The following is a 26,483-nucleotide window of genomic DNA, read 5'->3' as shown; positions in this document are numbered from 1 at the left end:
GCACCTTTGGCCAGTGGAGGGAAGACTGCCCTGTTCTACCCCCTGCTGACTGGATGACTGAGAACCCACCTGGGCTGAATCTACCAGGGGAGTAGGGGCTGACACTGCCCCCTTTGTAGGGAGCGGCATCAGGGAGAGGCAAGCACCATCCCCATAACATTATTTTCTCTGGGGATGGCCTTGCCCTAATGGTTTAAAATGTTTAATTTGTTTTACAGTAACTGCTTTTTATCGTGTGTGTGTGTGTGTGTGTGTTAATAATTTGGGTTGTCCCCCCCCCCAAATTAAGGGAGGTAAGGTGTGCCTGGAATGAGAGGAGCTGAAGAGAGCAGGGGAAACCCCAACTGCAGTGGTTCTAGGCAAGGGGGAGATACCATATGTGGGGTGGGGCAAGCCTGGTGAGGAGCACAAAGCAGAGGCAGTTAGTGGCTCCTTCCAACCTGGGGAATTGTGGTTGTCTTATCAGCCAGCCCTCAGGTCCGCAGTGCTGCTGTTGAATGGCAGGTTAGCTTTGAATAAGACCTCCCTCATCCGTGATCTGATTGGGAATGAGGGGGCCAATCTGGCCTGTATCACTGAGACTGAAGCAGTGTTGAGGGACCTCAGCGTCCATGCCAAAGCAGGTGTCTCAAGACTTCATGGCAGCCACAACAAGCACAGGGCTGCTCTAACATATCATTGACCCAATGCATGTGGCAGGTCACACTCTGGACCTTGTTTCCTTGGCTGGGCAGGAAGAGGGTGATCTGAAAGTGGGGAATATTGACATCAGTCCCTTGTCATGGTCACATCACTTCCTGATGAGATTTAGGCTCTCAGCACCTCCCCCCCCCCGCAGTGGTGAGGGACCTATGAGGATGTTCGGCTCTCAGAATTTGATGGATCTAATGGTTTCCCAGATAGCCCTGGGGGATTTCCTGGTTTGTTTTTATTATTACAGTATGAATTTTGTATTTGTTTTTGGCTGAAGGGCAATGCACAATTATAATAATAGATATCAACCACTGGAGGGGGACTTAGTTTCTTCATGAAACGTAAATTCCATCTTCAGGAATTCCATATTTTCTTCAAATAAAGAACAAGAACTCCCTTACTGGTGAGAGCAAATGGTTCATTTATTCTAGTATATTCACCTCTGATAAATCCTACTATCTAGTGTTCCATAAAATGCCAAGAGATGTGTGGTGTTCTGCCTTCAAAGGCGTTCTTCTCCTGATAAGGGCTTTTTTCAGGCTTAAGTTTTTTGGGGGGAGGACATGAGCAACTTAATGGATCTCCCCCGCCCCTCGTGTCATCTGGCAAGCTGCACAGAGTAGCCTCCTTGTTCTTCACATTCAGCCTGTAACCTTTAAGATAGGAACCCTAGTGACAGTTTACAATGAGCTATCAGAATGGTATTTTATGTTCCATAAAATGCTTTTATTTAGGAAAACATCCTGTTTCGCTTGGTGAAAGCTACTGATAATGCAAAACATAGCCTTGTCAGCCAGGCACTTTTAAGTTGGATGTTATAGGGAGGTTGGATTTGGACAGCTACCTCTGTAGTGAGAGAGGTGCGTTGAAGGGTCTCTGTTTGCAAAAACACGGGGAGTGGGGAATGCAGCTTTGTTCTTGACCTGTGTTTCCAATTATTTCTTTTGCTTGCACTAATTGATCACAGGTTTTAGTGTTGGCAAGGACGGCTGAACTTGGATAGCTGAACAGCTTTATTGAGTTTCCTTCCAGGCACTACCGTATCGCTAGATCGCTGGCGTTGTGGTTTTGCTAAAGGAGATCTTGGTTTGCAGTAATTCTGCAGCGATGGAATTCTGACCTTTGCTCTTTACCTTGATGGAGCCTTTGGAAGCCACACTTTGACTTTGAGTCCAAATAATTAATATGGGAATGCCCATTTTATTATTCATGTATTAAGATCCACAGGCTCTCTGGTTGCTCGAACTTTTCTAAATCTTCAGCTTTTTTGTTGGGAATGCAATATGTTTATGACATAAGATCAAGCCAATGGCCCATCTAGTCCAGCATCCTGATCTCACAGTGGCAACCCAGATAAATGCCTGTGGAGGGCGCACAAGCCAGAGTACCAGAGCACTTGCTCCACCTGCAGTTCCCAGCAGCGGATATTCCGAGTGTAGGGAGCAGATAGCCATCGTGGCTAGTAGCTGTTGAAAGTTTTATCCTCCATGCATTAGTCAAATCCTCTTTTGGTGGCCATCACTATCTCTTGTGGAAGCAAGTTTCATAGTTTAACTTTGTATTGTTTGAAAAAAACACTTCCTTTTGCCTGCTTTGAGTCTTGCAGCACTCAGCTTTACTGAGTGCTGCATGAGTTCCTAGTATTCTATAAGGAGTAAAACTTTTCTCTTATCCAGTCTCTCCACCCTATGCCTGCTTGAGCTTATATTAGAACACAAATAGACTCTTGGCTGTGTTTTATTCTGCTTGAGATGGTAGGATCCCAAGGGAGTTTGGGGAGCCTTGGTCCTAAGGGAGGCTAGAACTGACTCATTGTGAGGAAGTGTACCGGTAGTTCTGGCATTCCATTTAAAGCTCTTCAAGGAACTACCAGGGGTGAGAGGAGAGGTTACCTCCCTCCCCAAATCTACCCCTCCCAGATTCAGTGGGTGTTCTTAGCTCAGAAGGTTATAATGCACCCATTACTTCCTAAAATAAAAAGATAGATGTATTTTACCATTTTAGAAGAAAGCTCTGCTAGATATCCATCCCATTGGCTGCTGGTTGGTCACTGGGAGAACAGGATGCTGGACTTGATGGGTAACTGGCCTCATCCAGCAGGGCTGTGCTTATGCTCTTATCCTGCCCTCCCCCAGTTGTTTAGGACTTTAAATATCAACAATAACACCTTGAATTTGGCTTGGTAGCTAATAGGTAGCCAGTGCAGATCTTTCAACACCAGTGCAATATGTGTAAAGCCTGTCGGAACATCTAGGAATTGGGAATACTTTTTTTGAGCTCCTAGATGTTTATGTGTGCATGGGGAGTGTGTGTGTGTGTGTGTGTGTTTATGTTCATGTTCTCTCTGTCTGTCTAACTCTCCATTTATCCATCTGAGGATCCCTAGAAATCAAAAATTCTATATGTGAGATCTGGGAGGCCACAGAGGTCACACTAGCGCCAGATAGGAGTGCCTCACACAGTGGGGAGGAGTGAGAATCGACTGCAGACTGGAAAGACTTTGAGATGTCAAGCCCATAAAGGAATTAAATATCCTTTTGTGGCTGGCGTATGATCTCCTATCAAGCGCAGTAAATCTGCTGTCCCCCCACTGTTTGAAAGGATGATAGCTGCAAACCCTGTGGAAGAGGGTAATCTGCAGAACATGATAGCAGGCTGTGGGGGGAAAAGAGAGAAGTGTCAATATGAGGGGACTAGAATAGCAAGCCAGGTGTGTGTTGTGGTGGTGGGGAAGAGGGCAGCAGTGCTTGCAGGGGGAGAGAGTTGGGGTGAACCCTTTTATTTTTCCTTTGTAAGGGTGCCTTCTTTTGGTTAGCAGCAGCTACTGACCTGCCTAATCTGTGTGCATGCATAAGGAGTCAGTTCATAAGGAGGTGCTTACAAAGCCATTGTGCTTCTCTTATGGCTCGCTATCTAGTAGGGCGTATGGGATGCATTTGTGATAGAGATAGTTCTGCAGGAAATGTGAATATCTTCGAAACAGATAGCAACCAGAGTTTATTTCTTAATGCTGCTTTCCCCCCCTTAACCCATAACACCCCCTCCCCCACCTCTAAAAATAAGGCAGCTCAGAAGAGTGGCCACAGGTGCAAAATTTAAGTAGTAAATTTTAAGTAGCAGAAATCAGAATGTTGGCTTCCTAGCTTAGTATTATCTACCCAGGCAGTGACTCTCTAGGATCTCAGTTACTGGTCTCTCCCAGCCCTGTCAGGAGATGCTGGGGGTTGAACCCAGATACTTATGTGTGCAAAACAGTTGCTCCATCCACCACTTGAGCTATGTCCTTTCCCTGAAAAGAATGTGGGGGTAGGTCATTGTGTTCTTGCCATGTCCACATATGGTGCGAAGAGCCATCCACCTCTGTACAGGGTGGCAAGGGAGTTGGGACCCGGTCTGGTGTCCTCACACCTCCGTCATTGTGCTCCTCTTTCCAGTGGATGTTTGCTAAGCTGAATACCTGCAGAGGGACACCTGTGTGCACCTAGCTGTGCATGAACCCTTGATCACATGGAAGATGCATGCATGAAGACTGTTGCACATGCATAAGCACCTCTTGGCAGGCATAACTAATCAAGCTCAGGTGTGCCCAGTGGGGCACATCTCCACTCCCTCTTCATGTTTGGTGTACACATGGAGGGAACACATGACATGAGCATTGCTTTGTAGTTATTTGGAGTATTGGAATTCTGGCTTTATGCTCAACCATGATAGACCTTGGTGCGCATACTGTTATTGGCATCCGTTTGTCTCGGGAGACATTGGAAGAGTGCACCTTCAGGGGTAAAGTCAAACCGTTGGGAGAGTTACAGCTCCTGCTGTGCCTGTAGAGACTGACACAGGAGAGAGACATGTGTTGTTGCAGGTGGGGCGCATGAAGGGGCCTGGTGTTGCTGCAGATGCACCATGGCGTTTCTTCTCTCTGCATTCCTCCTCTGGTTTCTGCTATGGATGCACAACTTGACTGTCTCCAGGCACTGCGGCGATCTGCAAGGAATTCCCACACAGCAGGATTCATGTTGCAAGCCTTCATGTCACGTTTGCAGGCACGTTTGTAACATAGAGTCAGTGCACAAAGAGGCAGGCAATTCCATTTGCAGTTGCTGGAAAATGCAGGAGGAGAGAGTTGCTTTTGCACTGAGGCTCTGCTTGGGGGCTTCCCAGAAGCACCTGGTTCACCAGTGTGAGAACAGGATGCTGGATTACATGGACCACTGGCCTGGTTCATAGAACACTTTTAGTCCAGAATGATTGACTTGAGTCCTTCTATCTCCATTCTCATAGTGGTGTACTGTACATTCTTCCCAGCTTCCCAGAAGTGACTCTGGGTAGTGAGTTGCAGGGTTAGGCCAATGGCATTGCCACTGAGAAAATGTTGGGTGAACAATACAGTGGATATTCAGCTTGGATTGTAAAGCTTAAATGTTAAAAATGATATATTGATACACACATACACACACAGATGGCTGCTAGGTTAACAGGAACTTTGTTTCTTCTTGAGCGAGGGTGGGTTAACTTCAGCCTTACATGATCTATTATTATTTTAAATAGATAATCCCTGCATGTGACTTAAGTTTTCAAGGCAACTTTTCACACTCAGGATCTCTTTAACTGCAATTTTGGCGTAATTGATGTGCATGTTAAGTGATCCTGAGCATGTGGTTTTGCTTAAAAAGGAAATATGTGCCTTGCAAACTCAGACCAACACTCCCTCTAGCCTACCATTCTCTGACAAAAGAGAAAGTAACCCAAGCAAGTGCTAGGTGGTGTAACAAGAACTACCCAACAATTTGCCCTGTTCAGGAATGGCACCTTTTGCATTCCAGGAGCATGTAAACATCTCAACTTCTCTTCTTCTTTTTTAGGAACGATTGGATTTTTTGCTTGCTTCTGGTTCGTTAGTAAGATTTACAGCGTTGTCAAAGTAGACTGAAGATCTTCCACATTTCTCTTGAACATATCCAGCAAGTCAATGGATATATATATTTTAACCATGTACTGGGATAAACACGACACCTTAAAAATAGACATGCAGAGTTGGTAACTTGGCACCAAAAAGCAGAATGGGACCCAAGGAATGTTGGACAATCCCAGAGAACTTGACTTTTATCACTTTTTACAAATGCCGCATCCCAAGTTGTTTATTATTATTATTGTTGTTGTTGTTGTTTGCAGCTGAAAGAACGAATCCAGTTTAACAACGTGTGTGTTGCACTCTTTGCTTCTCCCAAGCTGGGGTTTCTTGTGACTTTGCTACTTCTCTTTTTACACAGTTATTTGATTATTCTGTTCACAGTATAGGACCGTCCGGTAGAATCCTATGTAAAAAAAAATGTGACTTTTTGAAACTTAACATTTAAGTACAGCTGTACATAATAGTCTGCATCTCCTTTGCAGGTTAGCTGGACACCTTATACAAATGTACAAGAATTTAGTGTCAAATGCAGATCTCTTGGCAGGAGGAGAAACACCACACTGTCTTCGCTTTGAATAAAGCTGCACAGTTCCAACAGACTGGTGTGTGGCTGCTTCCTCAGTTACCTTGAGTTGGTTACTTTGCTGAAGTCCCAAAACCATTTGTTTGTGCATTGTTATAATAGGAACATAGGGAGCAGCCTTATCCTAATTAGATCCTTTGTCCATCTAATGCAACGTTTACCTACATGAGGCGAGGTGTGGGAAACCTTTGGCCCTCCAGATGTTGCTGAACTATGGCTCACATCAGCCCCAAAAAGCATGGCCAGTGGTCAGCGACAAGGGCGTAGCAAGGTAAATTGGTACCCAGGGGCAAACTTTTTTTGTCACACACCCCCCCCCAGGCATAGGAAGGTCAGGTGGTACCCAGTGTGGAAAATTTCTTGTCAAACCCCCCCCCCCCATTGATTCCCCCCTGCGCAAAAATGGTTTTACGTTATTTCATATTTTCTTACAAAGGAATAATAACAAGTAATAATAATAAACTTTTATTTATATCCCACCCTCCCCGGCCGAAGTCGGGCTCAGGGTGGCTAACATCAGATGCATAACATTGGTATAAAATCAAACAATAATTAAATTACCTCCTAAAAACATCTCAAAATCAAATCAAAGTCTAATTAGATGGCTTTCCACAGGGTTAGGGTTGCGAACAGTAAGTGCTCCCTGAACTGAAATTTCAGCCTTCACGACATAGGAAAACAGCCAAGTTAACAGCTATTTTGGTGGAGGAGGGTCAAGATATTAACCGATATGCATGAAATTTCATATATAGCTATATAATCCCTAGTATAGTAAGATAAGACCTTCGGAGCAGGCATTTAAAAAACAAAATTCTTTTTTTTTTTTGTTCCTTGATAATTTGTCACCCCCTCTATTATGGAACCCAGGGCGGCCCGCCCCCCTTGCTATGCCCCTGGTCAGCGATGAAGGTTGTAATTCAGCGACATTGGAAACTGCAGCTAGTGCAAAATTCGGTATCCAGGTTACTCACCAGGACAAGGTGGGTTGAGCATATAATGTCAATCCTGGCCCAACTGCATTGGTTACCAGTTAGTTTCCAGGCCTAATTCAAAGTGCTGGTGCTTACCTATAAACCCTTAAATGGTTCAGGACCCCAATATCTCAAGGACAGCCTCTTCACATGGAAATTGACCAGACCCTGAGATCATCACCCAAGGCCCTTCTTTGTATTTCTCCTCCATGAGAGGTCCGGAGGGTGGCAGCATGAGAATGGGCCTTTTCTGTGTTGGCTCCCCATTGTGGATACTCTCTGCAGGGAGGCTCACCGGACGCCTTTCTAACATATCTTTAGGTGCCAGACAAAAGCATTCTTCTTCAACCAGGCCTTTGGCTGTTAATCAACCTATGGCATCTTAAAGTGGGTGGTGGTGTCCTTTTTATTATGTGTTCCATGTTGTAAACCACCCCGTGGTCTCTTGATGAAGAGTGGAATATAAATTTAATAAACAAATAATAAATAATAACATCTGGTGGGCCATAGGTTCTCTACCCCTGGTTCCACATCTACCTAGAGATACCAGCAATCAAACCCCAGAACCTTTTACATGCAAAGGTCTACAACCCTCTCCTCTGTTCCCTTCCCTTTGTTTTGGCTTGTTACATACGGCTAGGAAGGTCTGCCCTTCTGCAGTGATGGAGCCAGGGATTTATAGTTGACATAAGCATCTGTAGTAGCTGATGTGATTTATTGTCTGTTTTCAACTGGAGGAAAAACACTTGGACATCTGACTCGCTGCATTGAAAACACAGATTTATTGCAACAGTGAAGCAGAGGGCACCCCTGGGTTGTTCCATAAAGAGCCAGATTAATCAGTTGTGCACGTTGGCCATATTTTTGTGTTTTGCTTTATTTCCCCCTCCTGTGCTGTTTGTTGACAGGCATCTTAATATATTGAAAGGCCATGGAGCCGTTGTCAAAATGCCTTAGACTATATGGCCCGGAGATCGTATATATTCCTTCTTCTTCTTTTTTTAAACACCTCCAAGGAATTCTCCTTTTCAGGCACAGAATAATGGGCAAATAACCGTGTGCGGAATCAAGGCTCCCATTGAAATTTCAACTTCTTCCAGAAGGTTTGGGAGGGTGTTGGGGGGGGGGAAGGGGAGAAGAAGCACACCTTACCATAAAATTGTGAGAAAATGACAGTACTGGAACCAAACTGGTAGTTTACTAGTAATGTTGCTTTTCAGAAAACATTTGTGTCGTTATCACTTGAGGGCACCCGCACAAATGGGTAAAACACATGGCTTGATCTGCCTTTGGTGCCAATTGCAGAGGAGGAAAATAGGGAAAATTTGTATTTGGAAAGGGCAAAAGAAGAAGAGGAAAAAGAAGCAAGCTGGCGGACGAACTCTTGAGCGATTTGGTTGTCCAGAGGAGGGCAACCAAAATGGTCAAAGGCCTGGAAACGATGCCTTATGAGGAACTGCTTAGGGAGCTGGGTATGTTTAGCCTGGAGAAGAGAAGATCAAGGGGTGATATGATAGCCATGTTCAAATATATAAAAGGATGTCATATAGAGGAGGGGAAAAGGTTGTTTTCTGCTGCTCCAGAGAAGCGGACACGGGGCAATGGATTCAAACTACAAGAAAGAAGATTCCATCTAAACATTAGGAAGAACTTCCTGACAGTGAGAGCTGCTCGGCAGTGGAATTTGCTACCAAGGAGTGTGGTGGAGTCTCCTTCTTTGGAGGTCTTGAAGCGGAGGCTTGACAGCCATCTGTCAGGAATGCTTTGATGGTGTTTCCTGCTTGGCAGGGGGTTGGACTGGATGGCCCTTGGGGTCTCTTCCAACTCTAGGATTCTATGATTTGGTTCCATGAAGATTAAGGAATGGGGTTTTTTTCTCCCCATAATGCACAGTAATTCTGAGCTGTGTGTTACAGGTGGTAGGGAGAAGGCTGGAGTCTTGCATTTAAAAGTTTCTCTGCAATCATTACTTCTTCCTTTGTTCTATCAAGTTTGTCATAATTTCATCAATACATGTAGTACGCCTTCTAATCACTATCATACCATCCCTTCCGCTTACAACGTAGAATGCACCATCATATATGCATGTCCACAAGGCCCACCCTCAACAACACAGTGTTCATTTATTTTGAAGAAGGAAATGTCTAGAATTTTAGTCTGGATTGGTGAGAAATGTATACCGGTAATTGTATGCAACGTGTATAAATGTATGAATGCACTATTACTACATTCATAGCATATGTAATCGACTCCTAAAACGCAGTATATTTAATCATTCTATATTTTTGCAGCAACTACTTAATATACATTGCGTTAAATTTCAGGCTGCATTTAGGTATAATCCAGTGCGTCTCATTGTGCTGTGATTTCTTTTCTGAATATGTAACAGCCCTGATTTCAGGGCTCCTGGTGGTGGCAGCAACACCTTGTCACAGATGGTGGATTTCATGCTAGTCCTGATGAAACCATGCAACAATTTACACATAGGTATATACAGTGGTACCTCGGGTTAAGTACGCTTCAGGTTAAGTACGCTTCAGGTTAAGAACTCCGCTTAAGAACAGAAATCGTGCTCTGGCGGCGCAGCGGCAGCAGGAGGTCCCATTAGCTAAAGTGGTGCTTCAGGTTAAGTACGCTTCAAGTTAAGAACGGACCTCTGGAATGAATTAAGTACTTAACCTGAGGTACCACTGTATCTCTCTCTGGCTCAACTTTGCCTTTTGAGCCAAATGTGTGAACGGCCAACTTCACTGAAAGTATTTGAATATAGAAACACTTGTCGTAGTCCCTTGTTCTCTGATGGTGGAGTCTTGCAGTCCCTTGAAGATGAACAGATTGGCTGTAGAATCAGCTACGATTAATGTTGGTCTTTAAGGCATCAAGTGACTCTTTGTTGCAACATGCTAAAATGGTTGTCCCTCTGGAAGTTGCTCTGTGGCAGCTATTTCCTGTGAACACAGGAAGCTGCCTTATATAATGTCAGACCATTGGTGTAGCTCAGTGTTGTCTCTACTAAATGGTAGCAGCTCTACCATGGATTTCAGACCATGGCTATTCCCACTTCTATTCAAAGAAGCCAGGGTTTGAACCTGGGACCTATTGCATGCAAAGCAGATGCTCTACCACTGAGCCACACAGCCCTTGACTGAGTTTTAGTGGTTTGGAAAGCCTTTTAGGATACCCTACAAGTGAGAAGACCTGCCACGAAGACTGTTTCCTTACAAAGTTATATTGCCTTATACTGCATGGTTTAGCCATGGTCCCACTTTATGTGGGTCAGCCAAGAGGCCTACCCAGCCTGAGTGCATGACTTAAAGCAGTGTTTTTCAACCACTGTTCCGCGGCACACTAGTGTGCCGCGAGATGTTGCCTGGTGTGCCGTGGGAAAAATTGAAAAATTCGAATATCAGCTTTGTGTTCAGCCAAACAGACCCAGGTTGCGCACTGAATAAAGTATTTTATAATTTTTCATATTTCTGTTTACTTACTATTTCATAAGAAAGTAATTATAAAATACTTTCTTTGTGTTTATTTGATTCCTATTCAAGAGAATTACTTTATATATAGTCAATATAGGCACAGAGTTAAATTTTTTAACATTTTCTAATGGTGGTGTGCCTCGTGATTTTTTTCATGAAACAAGTGTGCCTTTGCCCAAAAAAGGTTGAAAAACACTGACTTAAAGGCACCAGCTTGCTGAAGCTAAGTAGGTTTGGGTCTGGTCAGTACCTGGATCAGTGACAGTTTTGGAACCAGAAACCCCCAGTTTTTAATATAACTGCAAATGTGTGTTCAGTAACATGCCCCCAGCACCCTCCGCGACTCACACTAATCGACAGAAAGATGATTGAGGGCCTGCAGTTCAGTGGTAGAGATAATGTGTTGCGGACAGAAGGTCCCAAGTAGGTATCAAGGTGGATTTTAAAAAAAAAATTATTTATTGAATTTATATACCACCCTATACCTATGGGAAAAGGGACGCGGGTGGCTTGCCGATCAGAAGGTCAGCGGTTTGAATCCATGCCATGGGGTGAGCTTCCATTGTTCGGTCCCAGCTCCTGCCAACCTAGCAGTTCGAAAGCACACCAAAAAGTGCAAGTAGATAAATAGGTACTGCTCTGGTGGGAAGGTAAACGGTGTTTCCGTGCGCTGCTCTGGTTTGCCAGAAGCAGCTTAGTCATGCTGGCCACATGGCTGCTGTCTGCGGACAAACGCCGGCTCCCTCGGCCTATAGAGCAAGATGAGTGTGCAACCTCAGAGTCATCTGCAACTGGACCTAACGGTCAGGGGTACCTTTGTTGTCTTTGTTGTTGTTCAGTTGTTCAGTCGTGTCCGACTCTTCATGACCCCATGGACCAGAGCATGCCAGGCATGCCTATTTTTCACTGCCTCCCGCAGTTTGGCCAAACTCATGCCAGTCACTTCGAGAACACTGTCCAACCATCTCGTCCTCTGTCGTCCCCTTCTCCTTGTGCCCTCCATCTTTCCCAACATCAGGGTCTTTTCTAGGGAGTCTTCTCTTCTCAGGAAGTGGCCAAAGTACTGGAGCCTCATCTTCAGGATCTGCCCTTCCAGTGAGCACTCAGGGCTAATTTCTTTAAGGATGGATAAGTTTGATCTTCTTGCAGTCCATGGGACTCTCAATAGTCTCCAGCACCATAATTCAAAAGCATCAATTCTTTGGCGATCAGCCTTCTTTATGGTCCAGCTCTCACTTCCATACATTACTACTGGGAAAACCATAGCTTTAACTATACGGACCTTTGTCAGCATGGTGATGTCTCTGCTTTTTAAGATGCTGTCTAGGTTTGTCATTGCTTTCCTCCCAAGAAGCAGGCATCTTTTAATTTCGTGACTGCTGTCACCATCTGCAGTGATCATGGAGCCCAAGAAAGTAAAATCTCTCACTGCCTCCATTTCTTCCCTTTCTATTTGCCAGGAGGTGGTGGGACCAGTGGCCATGATCTTAGTTTTTTTTTTTTTTTTTGATGTTGAGCTTCAGACCATACGTTGCGCTCTCCTCTTTCACCCTCATTAAAAGGTTCTTTAATTCCTCCTCACTTTCTGCCATCAAGGTTGTGTCATCAGCATATCTGAGGTTGTTGATATTTCTTCCGGCAATCTTAATTCCGGCTTGGGATTCATCCAGTCCAGCCTTTCGCATGATGAATTCTGCATATAAGTTAAATAAGCAGGGAGACAATATACAGCCTTGTCGTACTTCTTTCCCAATTTTGAACCAATCAGTTGTTCCATATCCAGTTCTAACTGTAGCTTCTTGTCCCACATAGAGATTTCTCAGGAGACAGATGAGATGATCTGGTACTGCCATTTCTTTAAGAACTTGCAATAGTTTGCTGTGGTCGACATAGTCAAATGCTTTTGCGTAGTCAATGAAGCAGAAGTAGATGTTTTTCTGGAACTCTCTAGCTTTCTCCATAATCCAGCGCATGTTCGCAATTTGGTCTCTGGTTCCTCTGCCCCTTCAAAATCCAGCTTGCACTTCTGGGAGTTCTCGGTCCACATACTGCTTAAACCTGCCTTGTAGAATTTTAAGCATAACCTTGCTAGCGTGTGAAATGAATGCAATTGTGCGGTAGTTGGAGCATTCTTTGGCACTGCCCTTCTTTGGGATTGGGATGTAGACTGATATTCTCCAGTCCTCTGGCCACTGCTGTGTTTTCCAAAGTTGCTGGCATATTGAGTATAGCACCTTAACAGCATCATCCTTTAAAATTTTAAATAATTCAGCTGGAATATCATCACTTCCACTGGCCTTGTTATTAGCAGTGCTTTCTAAGACCCATTTGACTTCACTCTCCAGGATGTCTGGCTCAAGGTCATCAACCATACTACTTAGGGTGTATGAGACCTCCATATCTTTCTGGTATAATTCCTCTGTGTATTCTTGCCACCTCTTCTTGATGTCTTCTGCTTCTGTTTGGTCCTTCCCACTTTTGTCCTTTATTATGATAATCTTTGGACAAAATGTTCCTTTCATATCTCCAATTTTCTTGAACAGATCTCTGGTTTTTCCCATTCTGTTGTTTTCCTCTATTTTTTTGCATTGCTCATTTAAGAAGGCCCTCTTGTCTCTCCTTGCTAATTTTTGGAAATCAGCATTCAGTTTCCTGTATCTTTCACATCTCCCTCGCATTTTGCTTGCCTTCTCCCCCCCGCTATTTGTAAGGCCTCATTGGACAGCCACTTTGCTTTCTTGCATTTCTTTTTCATTGGGATGGTTTTCGTTGCTGCCTCCTGTATAATGTTACGAGCCTCCATCCATAGTTCTTCAGGCACTCTATCCACCAAATCTAAATCCTTAAACCTGTTCCTCACTTCCACCGTGTATTCATAAGGGATATGATTTAGATTGTATCTTACTGGCCTAGTGGTTTTTCCTACTTTCTTCAGTTTAAGCTGGAATTTTGCTATAAGAAGCTGATGGTCTGAGTATAAAGGGGTACCTTTACCTTTACCTTTATACCCACAGGAAGCAATCCTGAGAGGTGACCTCAACCTAAATATGAGAGGCATCTCCCTGAAAGACACCCACCCTACAACCCCATCGGCATCCTTCCTTCGAAGGAAACCCCAAACAATTAGGCAGCAAAATTAATGTTCAGCATTCCCTTACTCCACGCCACCCCATTAGATTAGATGGCATGCTTCCCCAAAAACCAGTCCCAGGGGATCACATCGATTCGTAGATGACCGTATTGCTATGAACATGTTAACTTTCAGTGTGAGGCGCCATTAAAGTGTTCATCTGTTTGGATCAGCAATGGCTAAGCCTCAGAAATGTGAACTCCATTTGGAGAACAAAACTGCCCCTTACCAATTAGTACCTGCTTCTGACTTTTGCTTCTAGGGTTCTGTAGTGCTGGCCTTTTTTTATCCACTGCCCCATATACTTTGTGCTTTCCTTTGCTCTCCCTGTTAATGAGTTATCTCATGGCAGTGGGTAACTTCAGAACTTGGATCAAAAGACATGCAGAATGCAAATCATCCGCCTTCTGAAAGTTCTTTTAAGTCGCTACAATAGACAATTATACTCCATTACTCTTAACACTTATATCCCACTTTTTCTGCAGGGAACTCAAGGTGACATACACTGTTCTTTCCATGGGTGTAGCCAAGGGGGGGGCAGGGTTGGGCAGTTGCCCCCCCCCATCAATAGAAATCAATAGAAATACATAGCTAACTGAGGTTCTGTCCCCCCCCCCAACAAAAGTCCTGGCTACACCCATGGTTCTTACCTTCCTTCATTTATCCATGCAACAACCCTACAAGACTGGTGTAACGGATCAGCCCTTAGGGAGGGTATGGTCAGGAGCCCAGCGTGCTAGGAGTTAACATACACTCTATGTGACTGGCGGCTCACTCGCAGGAGGCGGGACTTTTCGCCCTTTAAAAGGGGGGAATGGCAGTTGGTCAAGAGGGTTAGAGGGTGAGAGGGTTGGAGAGAGATAATGAGAGGTTAGGCTTTAGGGGATGGGAGGAAAGGTCTTTACCATTGCTATATTATAACCAAGCTGAATTACATGAGAAGAAGATTTGTAACAGTAATAACCCTGGACATCCATGTTTTCAAGTTACCTAAATAAAGTTAAATGTGTTTCAACTTTCGTTGACTCTGGCAGTGTATCCGTACCTTAGGAGGTGTGACTAAGAGGAGAGAACAAGATTTTCCTGTGGAAGAGGAAACGGTTTGCTTATTCTCCTGTCATACAGAGGGCTGGACAGTGAAGCCAAAGGTGGGCAAAAATATCTGGTGCTGGGAGGAGTGGGAATGAAACGAGGTCTTGCAGAAAATGGAATGGATGGCTGGCAGACAGGAACACTCCACACTGCAATATTTTGTTGCAGATCCCACAGCCTAAAGTGGTTCAACAATCCCAGGAGACTCTGGGGATTGCAGCCAAGTGATGGGAATAGGGGGTCTCCTCGCAGCTCTCAGCAAATTACAGCTTTGGAATTCTTTTGGGTCAGGGGAGGGGGGCTATGACTGTTTAAAGCAGCATGTTCCTGCTTTGAATGCATAGCACACATGGGACCCCATTCAGGGCATAGAGAACGGCTGAGCTTACGGCACCCCCCCAGCCCTATTTTACAGAAATGAGTATTGTTCTGATATTTAGGACGTATAACAGCATAATCCCTAGGGGTGGAAGAGGATCTCCACTTTTACAATGCCTTTACAAAGAAGCTGAAAAATATATATTTAAAATGGGGCTTGTTAAAAATCGTTAATTCTCATATAGGAATGACAAAGGGAAGGGCCCCCCAACTCCGCCCCGCACAATTTAGCATCCCTTTTTCACCTGCAGCAGAATCTATAAAGCTGAATGTGTGACATAATTTCTACGGCTGCCTGCTGTGATTTCATAAACGAGGGAGGGCGATTATAGTGCAGGATCAAGGTGAAGCTGGATTGCAGAGGAAAAAGAGCCCCTATTCAAATGCAAATTTTCCAGTAATAGCAAAAGGAACACCACAAATTACAGGCAATTTCTTTTATTTGTGAATAAGCATCCCATCCAGCTTTCTCTCTCATATACTCTCCTTCCTTCCCTCCCCCCCAGTGTAAAAGCTTTAGAAGTAATATTGGAGGGAGGGAGAAGCAGAAATAAAACATTTCTTTAAACACACACTCTCCAAGGGAATAAACATAGTTTGTGGAGCAGGGATCAAAGTAATAATCAGCTAGTATTCTTAATGTACGCTAACTCAGTTCCTCTTTCCTATAAAATCTCTTAAAGTGCTTCCAGGATATTAATGGATTACCCTTTGCAGAATTTCCACTGAGGTGAATCTTATTAGCACCCCCCCCCCTCTGCTCTTTTTAAAAAATGTACGAAAGGTATGTGTGTGGGTGTGGAGCCTTTAAGTTTAAGATCAGGTTAGTTGGAGAGGACATGTGGAAACCAAGGATGGGTATCTACCTAAAATATAACCTGTGGCTGTACGTCTAAGTAGTTATAGCTGCAGTCCTGAACACACTTGCTGGGAGCACACACCCCTCATGAAACACAGGGAGACTTACTCTCAAGTAAACATACACAGGCTTAAATGCTGAACGTGGATATTTGAATATGATTGGCAAATCGGAAGGAAATGCAGGGCATTCAGTTTTTATGTTTGTATACATACCATGCATTTAAAGCACTCTCCAAAGAATCCTGGGAACTATAGTTTACCCTTCAATGAGCTACAGTTCCCACATTTGCTTTTCCTCCAGAGAGCTCAAGGTGGCCTACGGACTTGTTCCCCTGCACTGCATTTTATCACCACAACAGCCCTGTGGTGTAGGTTAGGCTGAGAGCAAGTGACCTGCCCAACATCACCCAGAGAGCTTCACAGCTGATTGGGAATTCGAACCCTGGTCTCCCATACCCTCGCCCAGCACTCTAACAATTACCTCACACTCTCTAGTAACAAATTACAGTTCCCAGGGTTCTTTTGCAAGGGGTGGGTGGGATTAATTTGCTTTAAATATATGGGAGCAGCTCTTTTACACGTGGAGAAAATAGGAGAAAGCAGACAGGGCGTCTTTTAACCGAATTGTTTGCTGAAACGCAATGCAGTAATTTTTAAAATGAAATGAAACATGGTGCTGCTATCTGTGTATGAGTTCTGGTTTTTCTGCAATTGTCCCCTGTTTCCACAGAAGACAACCCCCCCCCAATCACCCCCCCCATAAACCTATATGCTGGCTGTGGGGCCTGCATGGTACCTGCTGCTATTAAGCTCAGAAGCCGTAGAAGTCATAGTATTTCTTGAATGGGCCTGCTCTGTGGAGTGTGCTCAGAGGAAAGCTGGAAGGGTTAGAGAGAGGGGCGTGTGCGTGCACCAGCGTGCAAGGGGGCATTATTTATTTATTTGCTCCAAACAAGCTGGCATTTAAACAGTTTAATCCAGGATTAAACTAATTGCTTCTGTTAAAAACACCATTCCCATACCATCTTGCCTGCATGTGTTTACCCTGGGAAGGGCAGCGTGTGGGGTTGAGGTGGGGAAGGGGGGGGTGGATCAGTGTGATTCAGCAGCAGGCAGATGGTCTCCTGGATTTGAGTGGCTGCTTGCCAAGAAGGTGCCATTTGGTCGCTGGCGGAGACAGAGCAGAGTCGTCACGCGAGCCGCGGAGCCCATATTCCCTGCTCAATCACTCCTGCTTGGCTTTTAATGAAGATGAGGTTTAATGCATCTAGTCCCCCCCCCCCAACCTGGAATTGATGAAGGGTGAAGTCTTGTTCGTGTCATGGGAGCCAAGTTTTGACCTTACTCTTATAGGATGTGTACACACTTTGCCTTTAACGCACATTCAAAGCACAGCTTTCCCCTCAAAGAATTCTGGGCACTGTAGTTTGTTGCCAGGAACTGTTTGCTCTGTAAGGGGTCAGCTGCAGTGCCCAGAATTCTCTGAGGGGGAAAATGTGCTTTGAATGTGCATTAAAGGCAAAGTGTGCACACAGCCTAAGCAAATGAAAGTACGTCTTCTTCTAAGGCAGCTCACAAATCACAGTAGGCAGTTAAAAATAGAGAATCCTAGAATTGCAGAGTTGGAAGGGGCCACAGGGATCCTCTAGTCTAGTCCAACCCCTTGCAATGCAGGGAATTTTCACCCAACATGGGGCTTGAACCCATGACCCTGAGATTAAGAGGGCCCACAAACTGAGCTGAAGCTGCCTGATACTGAACCAGGCCATTGGTTCATCTGGCTCAGTGTTGTGCACACAGACTGGCAGCAACTCCCAGGGGGTTCAGACAGGGGATATCGCCCCCCCTCCACCTGAGGATGCTGGAGATTTTACCTGGGACCTTCAGAACACAGGTCATGTGCACTACTTCTGGTGGTGCAACACATCTGCAGAAACATAGGAAGATGAATTACACTGGGTCAGACCATTGCCCACACTGTCTGACAGAGGCTCCCCAGGGTTTCAGGTTGTTTCCGCCAGGTTGTTTTCTATGGGGACAAGGAATCTTTTCCCAATCCTTCTTTGAGATGTTGGAGATTGAAACTGGGACCTTCTGTACGCAAAGCAGATGCTCTACCACTGAGCTACAGCCCCTCCCCAAGAAAAACAGCACACCGAAAGCCACAAATAACAGATATTTATTAAGAAGGGGGGGGGGAGAGAGAGTTCAGTTTGGTTTGCATTTGAATACGAATCTACCTAATTTGCCCTCCCCAATACAATATGCAAACCAAAACACAGCTATTTATTTATTTTTAAATCAGCACTTCTCTGAAGTTGGTGATGCAATAAATGTGAATGAAAGTACTAACATTAGGAGAAATAATAATTCAGTTTACCTGTTAGTAAGTCCAGGGCCTTTGAACTCATTGGCCAGAACGCTGGGACGTAGGAGCCAATCAGTATCTTGTGAAACCTGCACAAAATGCTGCAGCATGAACTGGTTCTGTTTAGTTGTTTTGTTAGCAAAAATGTCTATACTGCATCATTAAGGAAAAATATGCAGCAATGAACAACAACAACAAAATATCTCTAAGTTTATATCCATAAAACAAATCCAATAGACGTTGTTGCTGCTGCTGCTGCTGCTGCTGCTGCTGCTGCTGCTGCTGCTGCTACTGCTGCTGTGGCTGTAGAGACCAAAATGGGAGAGACATGTGTTGTTGTAGTTGGGGCAGATGCAGGTGCTGGCTTGTGCTGATGTAGGTACACTGTGGCGTTTCTTCTTCCTGCGCCCCTCCCAGCAGTCATTTCTCTTCTGGTCACTGCTGTGGATATGGCATCTGACTGATTGTCTCCAGCTGCTGTGGCCAACTGCAAAAACAACCCCAAAAGCAACCAAGATAGATTTTAAAGCAGCAGCAGCGGCAACAACAAAACAAAACAACAACAACAACAACAATCCATAAAGCTGGAGAAGCTCGTCAAAACAAGAATGTTTTCATTTCACTCTGGAAATGACAAATAGTGGGTGCTTGCTGTGCCTCAACAGGGGATGCTGCTCCACAGAACAGGGTCAGCCATCTAAAGCCCCACTTTGAGTTATTTTGGTGTGAGTTTCTCAGTGGTGGCTGGGGCTGAGGGCAGAAGGCAGGGAGGACAAACACAGGTGGAACCAGAGTCAATGATGGGGAGAGCCAGCTATTAAGGACCGCATCCAAATCATACATTTGGAGCCATAGCCTATCATTTTCAGCCATCATGGCTTCCCCCAAAGAACCCTTGGAAATGTAGTCTGCTAACAGCACTGAGAGTTGTTAGGAGACCCCTATTCCCCTCTCATGAAGCTACAATTCCCAGAGTCGTCTAACCATCCATCCCTCTTTCCTGGAAACTCTGCTCTGTGAATGGAACTGGGGTCTCTTAACAACTCTCAGCACCATTAACAGACTTCAGCTCCCAGGATCCTTTGGGGGACGCCCTCCCTCCTTCCTGGGAGGGTTCACATGGTGAAAAAGAATGAGAACAAAGAGGCTGGTAACCCTTTCCCCCCAAGGTGTGTGACCTAGCTAAGCCTGGCAGGACAGCTTACTCTGTGGTCTTAACCCTTCCATGCATTAATCACAATTAAGCATGTTGGTTATATGAGGCTGGATACATCCCACAAAGGCAAGCATAGGCATTTCCAGAGGTAGCCTAGTCCACATTGTTTGGGATCCAGTTGTGTGCCTCTAGGGGCAACAACCCTTCTCTGTGTTGGGCTGACAACAACCTGTGTCAGCTCCATGCTTGTCATGGAAGCCACAAGGTCCTGAGCTGACCAACAGGCAACCTCAGTGGGAATCTTGAAGTTGCCCCAAACAACCATCCTGGGTTCCTCCTACTCCACCTCAGGCAGGTGAGTTATATACTAGCAGCACCCCCAGTCTGTCTCTATGCCGATTGCCAGATTCAGGCTCTCAAGTCCAGTTCCAGAATCATTTCCTGATGTTGAAGATGGATGTCCTGTGAGCTACAGCAACACCTCCCTGACCCCAATCTGGTTAGCCTTGCACTGACTACTCAGGCAGGGAAAGCTGAGCAAGATTTGGCTTACAGGGATCTTGGCAATGAATGCCAGGTTGGCACCCTAATTCCTGATCCAATTGTGAAGGAGTGAAGTTTTGCTCTGAACCAACCTGGCATTAAGCAATAGTGCCATCAGAGCAGGGAGTTCAGTGGAAGAGCAGCCAAGTACACAGGCAGAAATGCAGGAACCACAGAGGGAGGATGGGTTGCAAGCATATCTGGCCCTGCTTTTCTTTCAATTACCGGTACATTTTCTGGTCAGGATGGTCTGGTGTTGCTGGTGGGGTGCTGAAACATCTGCCCCAAGATTCCTGTGAGCTGATAGAAAGAGGCCTCTCAAAGTTTGGCCAGGCCAAGGCTGTTTCTGGGGAGTATCAAATGGCAAACGAAGATATTAAGAGGGTGCACATATGGAAGCAAGATGCCTTGTGGAAATTAGTGGCTTAGAAATCCAGGCAAGCTTGATAGGGTGGAGTGGTCCTGTAAGAAGATTACCCAGAATCACCACCTAATCACAATGATCCTGAGCTCTTGGCAGCAAGCTGACCTTCAGCCATGAAGGGCCCTGTGCAAGCTCCACCAGTGTGTATGTCACTCAAATTGGCATGCTGTGGGGTGCAGCTTATTAAAGAAGGTGGAAGTGGTCTCTCTCCCTCTCCCCCCCCCTCTGTCTCTCTGTGTGTGTGCACATGTGTGCGCTTGCTTTTGCTTACACAGGAAGTTGCACTTTGGGAGAGCTAAAGGTTAGGCAAAGAACAAGACTGTGCCACTGTGCCTTTGTACAAAGGAGCTTATGGGGCAACAAATATGTTTGCCAATTGCTTACTATTTTAACGACCCACAAATTTTAAACTGTCCCATTGGATAGCTAAGATGGCTGTCTGCGAAAAGGCAGCACAAACAGAGTTTTTGGCAATGGTTGGATCATGCCACTTCCATTCTGCAATGCAAGAAGTTGTGTTACACCAGGGCAGCCTGTTTGCCTATCTAGCTCAGCATTGTCTTTCCTGAGTCACAGCAGCCCTCCAGGAAGATGACAGATTATCTTTCCCATGGCCTGCTGCCTGGGATGCTTTCAAATGTCACTGCTGGGGATTGAACCCAGGACTGTCTGCATGCAAACCATGTACTTTGCCACTGACCTACGTTCCTTCTGTGGTTCCTCTGACCTGCCACATTCTTCTTGCTTCTTCTACTGTCCTGCCAGATTCATTTGTTTGTATTCCTGCCCTACTGTTCATCCAAGAAGCTCAGGACCTCTGATTCCCTGTCCCTGCCACCCACATTTTATTTTCCCAACAGCCAAGTGAGGAAGGTGAAGCTGAGAGCACTGACCGCCTTAAGTATGTGAGTTTCACAACTGAGTGGAAATTTGAACCTGGGTCTTCCCAGACACGATACTGCACCAGAGCCAGTTATTCTTTAAATAAAAAAACCCTACCTGCAAATCCTTCAGCAGAGCACAACTGTAGGGCTCATTTTGGCTCCATTCTGAGACCCACCACTTAACAGACATGGTATTTAAAACAGAGGCCGTCACGGCAGTGCTCCTGGGCAGTGGTGTGCCGGCTAGGGCCTCCTATGGCATTTCAGAAGATATCCCCTAAAACAATCCAGAACACATGAGAGACCGTTCTTCCTGATCAGCTCTTCTTTGCATGGGCTCATGCCCTTCAACACTGAACCCACTACATGGGGTGGGGGACATGTTCTCTCCCTTTTGTGGTCCTACCTCTTTTTTCTGGGCCCAGAAATACCTGAAGGAGCGTCTCCACCCCCATTGTTCAGCCCAGACACTGAGGTCCAGCTCTGAGGGCCTTCTGGCGGTTCCTTCCCTGTGAGAAGCAAAGTTACAGGGATGGGATCAGGTGGTGAGGGGTGGGGCTGTATCCTTCAGGTGACTGGTTCATGGAGTGGCTTCATCAGCTGGAACTAACAGATGGAGGAAGAAAATGCCAGGGAGATCAGTGTTCCACTCTGGTGCCTCCAGCTCAGCCTGTGTGGGATAGATGCATGGTAGGCCAAGCTGCAGCCCTGTTTGCTTTTGGGAATCATTTGCAAACTATGGGAAATGGCCATGTTGTTTTACAACTCTCTGGGCTAAGGAGAAGAAGAGTTTGGATTTGATATCCCTCTTTATCACTACCTGAAGGAGTCTCAAAGCGGCTCACATTCTCCTTTTCCCTTCCTCCCCCACAACAAACACACTGTGAGGTGAGTGGGGCTGAGAGACTTCAGAGAAGTGTGACTAGCCCAAGGTCACCCAGCAGCTGCATGTGGAGGAGCGGAGACGCGAACCCGGTTCCCCAGATTACGAGACTACCGCTCTTAACCACTACACCACATACCCCCCTTTTTTACTTGCAAAAATGAATTGGGGTGGGTGGGGGAGAGGACTCGTCTTTACATTCTTTAATTTCTGTTAGCAGAAGCAGACACAGTTGTAGTTGCAGGGTTCAAAAATGATTGCTGTAGTTAACTGTAGTTGACCCACACCAAGTTGCAATTCTCAACAACCCTTTGCAAACTACAGTGCCCAGAATCCTCTGAAGGAAATAATGTGCTTCAAAATGTGGTTTCAAGGTACAGCGTGTGCACACAAGTCATGCTACTTCCACAGTCCCCACAGCTTCACACCAAATGGCAGGTGTGGAACAGGAGCTATGAGGCGAATGCTGTCTCCGCATTCTCCCTCTGCTAACTTTTGTTTCCTTTCTCATGCAGGCCCATCTTTGCAGCTTACAAACCAATAAAGCACAGCCTTAGAAGTGTTTGCTTTAGCTAATTATAGGCCTATATGAAATATATAGGATGAGAGAGTGCTGAGACTCGCAGAAAGGCTTGACTTGTGCGACAGTGAGAGCGCTCAAATGATGGGCTGTTTCTCTCCCAGCAGAGGGCGCTCCTCTGTAATTAAAGCCAAAACTGCTTGGAAAAGCCTTGTGTTTAAACTTGAAGCCTTGTCCAACCATTTGCTGAAAGGGAATCCAGGTTTCGTGTGTGTGTGTGTGTGTGTGTGTGTGTGTGTATAGCCTCCTCATTTTTGTCACAGTCTGTTCCACATTTCTTGCTTAGGCTTAGGCTTGCTGGATCACAATATCAAACCAAAGGAAAGATGGAAGCTCCATGTTGCAAACCAAAAGGGTTGGAAATGAACAGTATTACTATGATACAGTGTTGGACTAAGACCTGGGAGAGCAGAGTTCAAATCCCCACATGGCCATGAAACTCACTGGATGTGACCTTGGGGGGTCCAGCCACTGCCTCTCAGCTTAACCAGCCTTGCAGGATTGTTGCTGTATGGATAAAATGAGGAGAAGTGTGTATTCCAGCTCCTGCTACTTGGAGGAAAGGTGATATAAATAAACAAAGTAAAAAATAATAATAATCACCCAGAAAAGTTATGTTCTGCTTTAAATAAGGGTAAACATGAGACGCCTGGCAAGAGCCCTTTATTTTTGTAGTGTGCACACACCATACTTAGTAACATAAAATAAAAAAACAAATTCTACTTTACCCAGGCATTCCAAATTCTGGGTTCCTACCAATTAAGTTCTATTCAGAGTAGATCCATTGAAATGAATAGATCAAAGTTAGTCATGCTCACCAATTTCAATGAGTCTACTCAGAGTAAAACTCAGCAGCTACAACCCTCTGAGTCCAGAAAAAATGGACAGTGGGTAGGAAGCTTGTACTTTGGGGGCACTTGTGGGTTCCCTGCCCCCATCACCCTGTTGAAAGTTGTGACCCAGGAAGAGAGAGGAAAATACTGGAAGTAAAGCACTGGCAGCACAGGGGGTGTTGTATGGAAGGTTATGGCTTCCTGGACCAAGGTCTCCACTTCCTTGAGGAAGAACTCCTGGTGAGAAGGGGTGCACCTCATGGGGGTGGGCAAGAATTGGAGCTTTTAATACAAGATAGCAGATTTGTGGCTTTTGGGAAGTTCTGGGCAAACTGACACATGCTGCTTTGTGCATAAAGGCTATATGAGTGTGCTTGGGCACGGACAAGTCATGGCGACCTCTCACTGTTGCTATGTCCATCTCACATCTGTAAAGGCAGTGAGGGTCTCTACATGCTGTGTTGTAAGTTTACACCTTAATAAAGCACTAGAATGGGCCATTCTGGCATTTTTGTTGTTTGGTATACCTGCATCAAACCACTGGCACAGGCCCTCCTCTGGGCCTATGGTTCAGAACATCTTCAGTATGGTTATTCACTGCCAACATGCTGCTTTTTGGGATAATTGGTCAATGCCTTTTGAAGTGACATAGAAGAAGAAGAAGAAGAAGAAGAAGAAGAAGAAGAAGAAGAAGAAGAAGAGTTTGGATTTGATATCCCGCTTTATCACTACCCGAAGGAGTCTCAAAGCGGCTAACATTCTCCTTTCCCTTCCTCCCCCACAACAAACACTCTGTGAGGTGAGTGGGGCTGAGAGACTTCAGAGAAGTGTGACTAGCCCAAGGTCACCCAGCAGCTGCATGTGGAGGAGCGGAGACGCGAACCCGGTCCCCCAGATTACGAGTCTACCGCTCTTAACCACTACACCACACTACACCACATAAGAAGAACCTGCTGGATCAGGCCTATGGCCCATCCAGTCCAGCATCCTACCCTCACAATGGCCAACTAGATGCCTGTGAGAAACCCACAGGTAGGACCAGAGCAAAGGAACAATTTCCTCTTTTGTGGTTTCCAGCAAGTGGTCTTCAGAAACATTGCTGCCTCCGACTGCCTCGGAAGCCCTCTCCTCCTCCCCCTCTAAAGCCATCCAAGTTGGTTGCCATCACTGCCTCCTGTGGAAGTGAGTTCCACAGTTAAACCATGCACTTCTGGAAGAAGGCCTTTCTTTTATCTCTTCTGCATCTTCCAACATTCAGCTTCACTGCATGCCCAAGAATTCTAGTGTAATAAGAGAGGGAGGAAAACTTTTCTTTATCCACTTTCTGGATGATGCATAACTTTATAAACTTCTATTATGTCGCACTTCTACATGTATATATGTGTGAAGGTGTTCCTGTTCTCCAAAATACTTTGTATCCAGAGCCTTTGACAACTCCAAATGGTGTGCATGTGTGTGTGTGTGTGTGTGTTTTAAAAAAATTCCAGGACCCTTGATCATTTGTAACTTGAGCTCAGCCTTGGTTAACGTCGCTTGCGCTGGGAGGCTCTGATGACGGCAGAAAGGCCTTCTGAAAAGATTTCATTTAATCACTTCTCCTGCATTCAATTAAAAAAGTTTCGGTGCCTGAAAGTTGCTCCGGCAAAGGAGCATGTTGGGCTTATTATAAGTGGACTTTTGCACCCGAATAATGGGTTGGATTGTGTGACAAAACATTTCGAGGCTCAGAGTGATGTGAAAATAGCTTTGTATAAATGTGATAATTAGATGAAGAGGGGCATTTGGCATTCGGCTAATTAAATTTGCATTGATAAGTCAACACATTGGTCTCATATGGCTTAAAGAACCCCCTCTTTTAAAACTGTTTCTCTTGTTTAGATAACATTAATTAAATTCACACATTTTTCCCATCTGAAGTGGTTACCTTTTTTTTTTTTTTTGGTAACGGCTCCCAAGGCAAAAGTTAAAGCTTTGGATTCACCTTCAAACCAAGCCTTCAAATTGAAAAGCCTCCTCGCTTCCCCTCACCCCCTTTGCTTTGCAAATCGGTGGTTGCTCCCTCCCTTCCCTTTTCTGAGAGTTTTTTTGGGGGGGAATTTTGTAAGATATTGTCAGAGGATGACTCATTTGAGAAAATGTGATTCCTGCACAATGAAACCTTGTCAGAGTGATCAATGCCTGTTGCTTAAAAGTCAAGTTCCTAACCACAGCTTTAAATTACACACCATCATTGAGAGGTCATAAAAATGTTTCAATAAATATGTCTCAAAGGAGAACTTGGTAGGGAACCTGCCCCCGCAACACAGTTCTTCACAATAGCTCATATGTTTGGGTCACTAATGAAAAATGGAGGGTCACACACCAGAGAATTATGACCTGTTGCTGGTCATATTTTCAGAAGTCAGAGGACCATAAATGCAGCAAGTAACCTGAGAAAGTTTGTCCCACAACAGTGAACAAATGTAGCAAGGTTTCACCACCTTTTCTTTTTGAAATCCCATCCCCTTTCAAACTTAAATATATTTTGCAATAGAACAGTTAAGGCAAGAGTATCACCTCTCCTCCTCCTCCTCCTCCTCCGGATAAGGTCATTATTTATTTATTATGGGTCATTTTATTTTTATATAATAATAATAATAATAATAATAATAATAATAATAATAATAATAATAATATAATGGCTTCTGTATTTTCTCTAAACTCAGGTTTAATG

The 26,483-nt window shown here is 45.0% G+C and overlaps 1 protein-coding gene across 1 annotated transcript in view; it reads left to right on the top strand.

The window, feature by feature from the left end:
- Nucleotides 1-6,204, top strand: part of LOC117039894 (transmembrane 9 superfamily member 2-like) — a 47,672-nt gene extending 41,468 nt beyond the window's left edge. The window contains exon 17 of the mRNA XM_033137259.1: nucleotides 5,556-6,204. Within this exon, the coding sequence (XP_032993150.1) occupies nucleotides 5,556-5,623 (68 nt within the window). The 3' untranslated portion in view covers nucleotides 5,624-6,204. The remainder of the gene's footprint in view (nucleotides 1-5,555) is intronic.
- Nucleotides 6,205-26,483: the final 20,279 nt, after the last annotated feature.

Source organism: Lacerta agilis, chromosome Z, assembly GCF_009819535.1.
Source record: "Lacerta agilis isolate rLacAgi1 chromosome Z, rLacAgi1.pri, whole genome shotgun sequence".
In the NCBI taxonomy this organism is placed as follows: Eukaryota; Metazoa; Chordata; class Lepidosauria; order Squamata; family Lacertidae; genus Lacerta; species Lacerta agilis.
This window is presented reverse-complemented; position numbering and strand designations above follow the sequence as displayed.